General features: G+C 48.4%; 1 protein-coding gene across 1 annotated transcript; it reads left to right on the top strand.

The window, feature by feature from the left end:
* The first annotated feature begins 9,520 nt into the window (after positions 1-9,520).
* LOC147635156 (uncharacterized) lies at positions 9,521-10,345 on the top strand. Its single transcript, XM_086803250.1, has one exon. The coding sequence runs from the start codon at positions 9,521-9,523 to the stop codon at positions 10,343-10,345; it is 825 nt and encodes a 274-aa protein (XP_086659376.1).
* The last annotated feature ends 785 nt before the right edge of the window (positions 10,346-11,130 follow it).

The raw sequence follows: 11,130 nt of genomic DNA on the forward strand, positions 1-11,130 counted from the left end.
GCAAAGTGCAGGGGGTGGATACAGAGCAGGGGAGAGAGAGAGAGAAAGAGAGAGAGAGAGGTGTCAGCCTTTGTCACAGACAGGCGAGAGCCGACTTGTTTTACTTAAATAAGTTGTGTTGTCTCGACTTCTTAGTGCATATTTAATGACTACCTATAACGAAAACATTTCTTTGGGCATATTCACAATTTTGTCGATGGTGCACATTTAATTAATGCCTACTACCATGGGCATTAATTAAATAAAGGGCCAGACCTTAGATAACCGTATGTAACTAACAACTATTGCACAAATATTAATCGAGAGAAAGGTGACAAAAGAAGACATTTCAAGTTTTCCTACTCGATTGGACCTTCAAGAGGAGTCAGGATTCGAGGAGGCACATTCTCCTTGTTCGACTCAGAGGGCCATGTGCTTCGACTCAGAGGGCCGGGTGCTGCTAATAGGCGGTCGCCCAGGAGATCAAGAGGGGGACACACATAACAGAGGCACGATAGCCGATAGACTTGTATATAAACCATTTTCACAAAGACAGCTGCCACCCAAAGCATCAAAAGAGGAACACAATGATGGAAACCACTACATGTAAATAAGCCAAGCATAGCAAGAGTTGATAGGGCCATCGCACGTCAACATGCAATGCCGAAACAAATGCAGAACATTCTAGGTGACGATGTACCAACCCATACAAACCTCCAGCAGGGAAGAGCCTCCATGTGACGAGGACCACGTCCTCCCTGCAACAAACACGCAATTGCCTCCACGGTGAGAGCAGAAGCTCCCAGAGTCAAAACAGAGCACTATTCACGTCGGAGAAGGACAAAATGAAATGTTGATTGCACACACATGTCCACCATGCTAAGGCACTCCACACCTACCGCCACCTACCCCTTGCAATTAATCAAAATACCACATCTGGAACCTTCGACGTCCCTCCCACTGCGCTAATTAATGAAAAGAAAACCCAAAAAATGTTTTGCACACATTGTTATCTTTGGACAAGTTGTGTTATCTCGACTTCTTAGTACATATTTAATGACTACCTACAACGAAAACATTTATTTGGGCATATTGTAACCTTTAGCCAATGGATTGAATTTCAATCAACTTCATAGTGGCTAGTTGTGTAGAGTACTATTTCATTTGTTGACTAGCTCCGATAGGGATAACAATCGGGTTGAACTTATAAAGCCTACATACACAACAATTTATTGTGGCCCTAATCATTGGTTTTTGTTTGATAGGTGTAGGTGAGATGCTAGCCTTGGGCTATCGTCTATCTCTCTCAATTTTACAAACACTACACTTGGCTATTTGAACATTGGTTTTGTTGTATTATCATCTCGATATTCAAAGGGTATTCATGATTAAGCACGTTCTACAATTTAGACACTTCAATGTCATGCCCATTTTCATGGTGTATCACCTTTTGTTGACTAACATGATGATTTGGAGTACATTACTTAACACACACACACACACAAGGAAGACAACATTGTTAAATTATAAAAGTAAATTGTAGGCCTTGAAATTGTATATACAATGACCAACTTGCGGTCACTTGTAGCTTTATTTGTGTAATGCATGTAAAGAGCTTTCTTAAACAACTTAAAACAATAACTTTTTAGCCTTTGGAATTGTTCTCTTATGCATATAATTTTATTTATTATTCTATTTTTTAACATATTAAAGTGTTTGTGTGAATCGTCTATACACAAATAATAATAGTTTTTAGATAGACATAGTTGAGGGTGCTTATTCACAACAATGTCATCTACAATGTGGGGGATATCAGACTGCTACTAATAAGCACCCAAAATGTTTCTTTTGAAATAATTAGTTTTGGTACACGAAAATGTTGTTTGTTTAACGTTTAAAAAAAACAAGATTTGAAAATTTTCGAAAGTTTTGAAAGCTTATTTTATTTTAGAAACAGATCTTGGCAAATCCGCTTAGGAGCCACGCGGATGTGTAGGTGGGCTACATGGAGGCCACCTAATAGAGGCGGTTCGATGATGTATAAAGGAGGCCGCAGAGGAGGCTTGAGAGGGGGCGTTCTCATGTTTCCTTCCTCAACAACAACTGTGAGAGAGTGCAGGCGCAGCTGCCTTCAACAGCAGCAACAACTGCGATTGAGTGAGTGTGCTCCTGATTTTGTGGGTGGTTGCCAACACTGCCTCCTCGAGCTCGCTTGGGGGCGTTCTCATTTTTCCTTCCTCAACAAAACGAGAGTGCAGGCGCAGATGTGGGGCCTTCGCGAGATCCCTCTCTTGCTTTGGCTTCTTGCCATGCTCGCTCTGCCTGAAGTTTCACCCGTTTTAACAAGAGAGAGATCAGAATGGATTTTAGCTGGCTATGGCTATGATGGGCTCTCTCTGGGCTATGGCCGGTGGAGAGAGAGAGAGAGAGAGAGAGATGCTACCGGCCGTCCGATTTCAGCCCATCCATGGAGTTCATGCACCTATGAGGACACGATGTCCTCATCACTGCCCGATTAAAGTCCATGGCGTTCATGCTCCCCACACTTCTACACATAGAGCCGCCCACATGGGTTTATGGTTGCACGATCACACGATAATAAGAGAAACTAGTATTGCACCCGTGCATTGCTGCGGCCGACCAAGGTTCCAAAAAAGAACTATTCCCTCTCTACAACCATCTCTCTCTCTCTCTCACACACATATGCACATGCACATGATGCTCTCCCTCTCTCTGTTACGTACACACTCTCAAATGTTGAAACTCTCTCTCTCCCCCTCACATGCACACACATATACACACCCGCTCTCTCTCTCTCTCTCTCTCTCTCACACACACACACACATGCACACTCTCTCTCTCTCTTCTTACACTCTCCCACACATAGAATCGCTCTCTCTCTCTCTCTCTCTCTCACACACACACACACACACACACACACACACACACACATACACATGTAAATATACACTCTCTCTCTCTCTCTCTCTCTCTCTCTCTCTCACACACACACACACACATACACATGTAAATATATAGTATATACAATATTATGTTTTAGATACATAAACCTATACATATATACATGTATTTAAAAATATAAATACAAACATTGACATAATTTAATTAATTTTGATTAAATTTTAATGTACGGAGATGGGTGATAAGTTGTGGTCACTTTTAAATATATAGATAGATATATCATACACATCTAAACACACACACACACACACACACACAAATATATATATATATATACACATATGTATATATATATACATACATACATATGTATGTATGTATATATAAATGTAAATAAAAACACACACACACACACATGTATACACACATATACATATATATTTTTTATTTAATTTATATTTTATTAAAAGCTACTTTTTATTCTCTATCTCTCACTCTCTTTCTCTCTCTTTTCAGCCTCCCTCATTACATCTCTCTCTCTCTCTCTCTCTCTCTCTCTCTCTCTCTCTAGGTCTGCCCCATCTCACTCTCTCTCAAGCACATTCTACACATAGATGTAGATGTACGCACATGCATGCATATACTCTCTCTCTCTCTCTCTCTCACACACACACACACACACACACACACACATGTACACACCACACATACACTAATCTTAACGCACACTCTCTCCTCCCACACAAACTATCTCCTACGTAGAAATTATCTCTCTCTCTCTCTCTCTCTCTCTCTCTCACACACACACACACACACACACACACATGTACACACCGCACATACACTAGTGAAAACACACACTATCTTCTCCCACACAAACTATCTCCTACATAGAAATTCTTAGCCTCTCTCTCTGTCTCTCTCTCATGCACACACACACACACTCTCTCTCTTCACGCACACTCTCTCACATAGAAACTCTCTCTCTCTCTCTCTCTCTCACACACACACACACACACACACACACGCACTTAAATAGATTTACACACATATATATAATTTTAATTAATTAAATTTTAATGGTAGGGATGAGTGGTGAGGTGTGCTCACTCTCAAATAAATGCATCTTATATGTAATCTCTCTCTCTCTCTCTCTCTCTCTCTCTCTCACACACACACACACACACACACACACACACATGCACACCCTCTTTCTCTCACATACACATGCACACACTCTCAAATGTCGAAACTCTCTCTCTCTCTCTCTCTCTCTCTCTCTCTCTCTCTTACACACACACACGTACTAATGCAAACACACACTCTTTCCCCCTACACACTCTCACACATAGACTTCCATGTCTCTGTCTCTCTGTGTGTTTCTCTCTCTCTCTCTCTCTCCCCTCCACTCACACACTCACACACACACACACTCACACACACACACACACACACACACACACACACATGCACTAATGCAAACACACACTCTTTCCCCTTACACACTCTCACACACATACACACTCTCACACACATACACTAATGAAAAAACACACTATGAGTTTTGAGCAAACTGTTACGATACTTCAATGAGCTACGGTAACTTGGTTGCATAGATACCACCCGCTCTGCTGCTTCGCGACGATTCCCCCTCTTTCCCCCCGCTGCTCTTCCTCCCTCTCGCCTCCTCTCTCCCCTTCTTTTCAACAGCAGGCACGAATGGCGGAGGCATCCTCTTCGCACAGCGAGGGACTCTACTGAAGCTCCCTCGCTCGCCCCTGATGCCCCCGCTATTCGGCTCTCTCTCACCGACGAGGAGAGAGCGGGCTTCATCACCGAGATTGAGCGACTCCAGCAATATTTCGTCATTGGAAAAGTCGTCGGAAGCAGACCCAGCCGCGGCGAGCTTCGAGATCTTCTTCAGAGCCGTTTGCTCACTGATGTAGGCAAAATCATTGATATACAGTTGCTCAGCCGTGGTTTCTACCAGATTGAGTTCGAGTCCCAGGAGGCAGCCGCACGCATTCTACAGATGTCTCCATTGGCTTTGCGCTCCTCTAGGGCTCATTTTCGACCGTGGATCCATGGTTTTGATCCAGTAGTAGCAGAGACCTCCTCCTCTTTCATCCCGAAGGAGGAGAGGGGCTTTCCAGTGAGACAGCTTGTCTGCCGGGACTCCGCAGGGAGTACTTACACCTCTTGCCACAGATTGGGAAGGCCCTAGGGACGTACATCGAGTCACCTCACACGGCAGCCTCGGTGGTTGCCAAGGCAGCGAGTCTTCCTTCTGTGAGAGTTCTTGTTTCAGACCCGGCTTAGCTACCGACGAAGATACAGCTTCCCACCTTGGCAGGTGAATGGCTGGCTTAGAAGGTGGAATACTCTGGCCTCCCGAACCAGTGCTTCATTTGCCGCTAGGTAGGACATCTAGCGAAGGCCTGCCCTAGGCGCACTCAGAGAGGCAGGCTCAGCCGACAGGCCCAGCAGCAGGAGTCCAGACAGGCTAGAGCGACACCACAGGAGGCTTCTGGCCCACAGCAGACGTTGGGGGGCACTGACTCGGAGACGACAGATACCCCGATGGTGGCTGGGCAGGAGCTCTCAAGCCAGCTAGGCGACCCAGAGACAGCTCGTCCTGATTGGCAGAGAGTTACTCGGTGCCGTCATCCTCCTGTTGAGAGAGAGACAGCTATCCCACGAGGACGGTAGGACCCGCAGTAGCAGTGGGTTCCCACAGGGAACCGATTTAGTGTCCTTCAACAGGAGGAGCCGAATGGGGAGTCCTTGAAGGGCGCGTTGACTTGTCATCCGCAGAGAGAGCCGCAAGAGGAGCCTATAGGTCCGGGCGGCCAGTCATCCTCTTCACCCTCTGCCGCCACCATTCCGCCTTCTTCCTCCTGCCCACATTCACCCCCTTCCTCTATTGACCCGCATCCCTCGCCCTGCTTCCGCCCCTTCACCTGACCTTCATCCACCCGCTTTCTTCCCTCCAGATTTTCCTCGCACCATGCCCACTGTTACCCCTCCCCTTGGCCGGGCTCCCACACCTCCTGGCAGTGCTCGACGGTCTTTACAAAGCTCCTTCTTGGCAAGCAGAGCTGCGCAGGAGGGTATCTCCTCTCCTCGTCCCCCAGTGGTGATCAGTACTTCCCCCATGGCTGCTATTCCGCCTAGATTAGCTTCTTTTAACTATCACCTGCGGGGTGAGAGGTTTGGATATGAGTTCACTAGACACTTTGGTGAACTTGATGATAGCAGGTCGGCTACTCGTCTGAGGGTGCATGTAGCGATTCTTGCCTCACGTGGGGCAACAACCATTGACTCGGCAGTGGCCTTCTCCTTCCCACTTTGTGGCAGTTCACAGACAGATTGGACTATCTCAGCTGCTATGCGATTCATGCGTGCACAGATCATTGAATTTTCACACCATCTTGGAGAGTTGGAGTGCACGGAATTGCTTGCTTACTTCTAGGATTTGGTTAAGTTTATGGTGGTGCCAGGCTCACCAGAGGCCACTGAGCGACATATTGTCATGTATTTGATTGTGGACACTCCAGGATGACTCCAGGCTATGTTTATGTACATGAGGATGAGGTTCCACATGATCTTGCCAGAGAGTTGGCCACTGAGACCTGGAGTTGCTTTGCGACAGGCCTTGAGAGGCCGCTTTTCAGGATTTAGGGGACGTTTAGACTCGGATTTCTCTCCGTCCAAACCTATCTCCAAGATTGCTCGGCTAGCGACGGCTGTGGCCGCCTCCTGGTTCTCGCAGTCCCCATGAGGATCATCTCATGGAATGTACGGGGGCTTGGAGGCTCCAATTTTATGCGCTACCATGGGCGTCTACGCTAGGAGATGATGCGCTGCTTGAATGGCGGTCCAGTGGATGTTCTTATGTTGCAGGAGCATCATTTGTCAGAGAGCCGTATTCGGCGTTGTGGTCAACTTATGCATAGACACTCTGAGGTGTTTTGGTCAGCATCGTTTGGACCCTCTGGTATTCAGGGGGGAGTATGTATGTCTATTGCGGATACTTGGCGGGCTGCCATCATTGACAGAGGCATTATTATTCCTGGTAGAGCACAGTGGATGATTTTTCAGTGGGGAGAGATCAGGCTTGGTCTCCTGAACCTATATGCCCCGAATCATGAGAGTGCTCGTGCAGAGTTTTGGACACACAGATTGATGTTGCTTTGCCTCGAGCTGATGAGTGGTGTATTGGGGGTGACTTCAACATGATTGAAGCACCTGAGGATAGATGTGGTGGTAGCCAGACCACTTTTCATGGCACAGAGCTTGCAGCATGGGAGAGATTATGTATGACATGGTTGTTGATGTATGGCATTCTGAGGGCTTTGCACGGGAGTGAGGTAGTCTCCTCTTTTCTCGTTCAGATCGGCGGATTGGCAGCACGAACCTCTCTTGGATTGACAGGATGTATGCTAGTGATCTACTTGTGGGACAGAGGAGGCTCTGTGGGGATTCTTGCTGGTACTTGTATGTCAGATCATGCGCCAGTTTTGTTGGTTCTCTCTGAGGGGGATAGGAGATTCTTCCAGTCGATGCGTATCCCAGAGAATGTACAACTTGATGAGAACTTGGCTGAGTGGATTGAGGAAATTTGGATTCGGACTCAGTCAAAGAGAGTCGGTATCGCGGGCATAGTCAGTGTCGATTGGCCTTGAGCAAATTAGTGCCCTTCTCAGAGAGGAGACGAGCCGGAGATTGGCGCACACTAGAGAGGCTGAGCGTCGGCTACACAGGAGTGTTGCCTCCCTTCAGAGATTGATTGAGCATCATCCTGATAGTGAGTGGACGGGGACACAGTTGGCTCAGGCGCACAGCAAGAGCTTTGCGAGACAGAGGAGCGCAGGCATGATTTTCTGTTTCATAGACAGCAGGCGGCTCAGTGGACTCAGGTAGGGGATCGCGTGACTGGGGAGTTCTTTTCGATTACTGGACCTCGACACTCTAGAGCAGGAGTGCGATATGGCTCCGTAGGGCCGATGGTACTATGGCCACGGAGCCTGAAGAGATGCGAGAGATTGCTACGTAGTTCTATCGTGAGTTATTGACAGAGGAGGCTCCTTTGTCGACTTGCATGGAGAGCCGAGAGCAGGTTTTGAGATATGTTCGCAGGACAGTGAGACTGGTGATATGCGCTTGTAGCTATCGGCCCCTTTTTCATGCAGGGAGTTACATGAGGCTTTGTGCTCTTTGGCACGAGATAGTTGTCCAGGAGAGGATGGTATTCTTCCCTCTTTTTTCTTGCGATATTGGGATCTTTTGAAGGAGGGGTTGAGGCTTGCCTTCCAAGAGATGATGGACAGTGGTATGATGCCTGAGGCCCTATCTGAGGGGTGATTTGCCTTATTCCCAAGGAGGGAGGAAACACCGAGGAGATTAGACAGTGGCGGCGGCCGATCACGATCTTGAACTCTGCCTACAAAATTATTGCTAAGGCCTTGAGTTTGAGATTGCAGCCTATGCTGGACAGCCTCATCCACCCTACGCAGACTGGTTTTGTCAAGGGCCGTAGCATCCTTGACAATATCTTTACTTTTTGGGAGGCTATTTCACTTGCTCATATGAGGGAAGAGCCCTTGGCAGTGCTATTGCTTGATTTTGAGAAAGCCTATGATCGTGTGGATTGGGCTTTTCTCGAGGCCACTATGCTTCGGATGGGTTTCCTTGAGGCTTGGATCAGGGGTGTGCCTACACTTTATAGATCCGCTCATAGCCAGGTCTTGTTGGCTGGGGAGCGTAGGGAACGCTTCTCCCTTTCTCGTTCGGTCCCCCGACAGGGCTGTCCTCTCCCACGCTCTTCCTTTTCTTTGCTGAGGCGATGAGCTCTTACTTGACTGCGCAGGATATAGGCCTACGGGCCTCCGTCTCCCGATGAGGGAAGAGGAGTTACTGGATTCAGAGTTCGCAGATGATACAACAGTTTACTTGCATGGCCATGCGGCCAATTTGACTTGTTTTCAGGATGCTTTAGAGCAGTTTTGTGATGCCTCTGGTGCCAAGATTAATTGGCACAAATCATGTGGCTTTTGGGTCAGTAGAGATGAGGTACCGCCGTGGCGACCTAGCATGCAGTTTCAGTGGATTTCCCCTGGCACGGCGGTGCGGTATTTGGGATGCCATGTCGGACTTGATTTGATAGCTGAGCATTGCTCCTTTACTTTTGAGCATTCGGCGAAAGCTCCTTTTCTGGAGCTCTGCGAGACTTTCTTTGGCTGGACAGGTGTGGTAGTGGCGAATCAGGTGCTTTTGGCCACCATGTGGTACATTACTTCCTGCTGGATATTTTCAGGCTCATGTATCAGCCAGGTTCAGCGCTTGATCAGGTCTTTTCTATGGTCTGGGAGAAACGGAGGGCCGCCAGCTAGGGCCAAAGTTGCTTGGCCAGTTATCACTTTGCCGACAGCACAGGGAGGTCTAGGGATTGTGGACCCAGCTTGCCAGAGCTCGAGCGCCTTTGGGCAAGCTTATTGTTCAAGGACTCTTACCAGGCGCTGAGCCTTGGAAGAAGCTCCTCTTACACAGACTTGGTAGATGCACTCCAGCTACTACAAGAGGCCCGTGGCAGGTAGAGGTCCGATGGATTTTCATAGAGATGCGTAGAGTTGGTTTCCGGCGGAGGACTGAGGACAGATTTGCATGCAGTTTGTTGAGGACATGGGAGCAGCTACGCCCTGCTTTGATCCAGATTCCTCCCTCTTGCACTGAGGAGATCATGAGACAGCCCCTGGTTTGGAATCCACAGGTTCGGACACATAGAGGCTACATGGTTGGATCCAGACCGCATGTCTCTTGGGGAGCTTTGACTGCTGGACTTGCTCGGTGCCTTGGTGATTGGATACAGTTTCGGCAACTTCCTGAGGAGCAGCAGAGTTTGAGGCTTGCAGGTTTGCGGGGTGTTCCGCAGATGATTAGTGATATTGAGGCAGCAGTGCAAGAGACTTGGTTACAGGCCAGGATTCAGACTCCACCCACCTGGATGGGGGCATTCACGCGTTTGGAGATACTCATTGCAGTGAGAGGTTGTTCTGGGGATTGCACATTGTTCTTTGAGGTGGGCGAGGGTGGACGACTTCATAGAGTCATGACTGAGTCGGAGCTTGTGGTTGACTGTATCTTTCAGCGAATCCGAGTAGTAGGAGCTTGTGGCAGACTTTGGCATGTTGACCCAGACGCGAAGGCCATCACCGTTGACTCTAAGTGGCGCCTTTGGGCATGGGAGGCCCGGCCACTGGCCCGTTTACAGTGGGACCCAGGCGAGTGGCAGTGGAGAGACCCTTTTGCCTCAACAGAGAGACCGCCCACGCCGTTCTTTCAGTATTCGGGCAGACATTTTGCTAGCTCAACGACATGCCAGTCCACCAGCTGCTGCTGCTTGCAGAGCATTGGCAGCATGAGGGCATTTCAGCAGAGTTCCTGACTGCATTCTGGCAGTGCATTTGGAGTAGTAGACAGCCCGGGCGTACGGTTACCTTTCAGTGGTGGCTGGTTGCTCATAGAGCCATTGTTGTGGGCACTTGGCTCAGTTTTGGTGGTAGACCACTAGATTGCTCCGGATGTGGACACCCACAGGAGACACGGAGGCACTGCCTCTGAGATTGCACTCTTGCACAGCAGATCTGGCAACGGATTTTGCGATTATACAGCCACCTTGGGGGTGACCAGATCTTTACATGGGGTGCCGTGGCTTGGAGCACTATGTCAGGACTCGCGCTTGGATATGAGACGACAGCAGATATAGTCTTGCTCTTCAGGCTCAGCGAGGTCACCTTCTTCCACTTTAGGTTCCAGACTTCAGCACTGCTTTATGGTCGGGAGAGGGCGACCCTCGCTGGGAGCTCATTTAGCAGCATGGCACTTTGGTTTGTATGGCGGGCACACTGTAGACGCATCTTTGAGCAGAGGGTCATTCCACCACAGCTGAGACTGTTCGCTGGGACTTTTGGCTGGAGCTTATCCACACACTTCGAGGTCAATTTGACAGACTTCAGGGGACTTCAGACTCCATGATCCTTCGCAGGCTTGCCTTCCTTCGACTATGGAAGAGTGGCCCGTTCTTTAGTGAGCAGCAGGGCACTGTGCGCTGGAGCTATAGGCCACTTGTGTGGCTATTCCCCCCTCCACCTCATACTTGAGATAGCTTCAGAGAGTTTGCGTGTGTGAGTGGGAGAGCCTCCCTTTGTCTATACTGCGATCCCGCCTGAT

This window comes from Cibotium barometz, chromosome 9 (assembly GCF_041138505.1).
Source record: "Cibotium barometz isolate CiBa-2024 chromosome 9, ASM4113850v1, whole genome shotgun sequence".
Taxonomy (NCBI): Eukaryota; Viridiplantae; Streptophyta; class Polypodiopsida; order Cyatheales; family Cibotiaceae; genus Cibotium; species Cibotium barometz.

Excerpts from the sequence above, each read along its gene's own strand:
- LOC147635156 (XM_086803250.1), top strand. The coding sequence starts at position 9,521 with ATGCGTAGAGTTGGTTTCCGGCGGAGGACTGAGGACAGATTTGCATGC.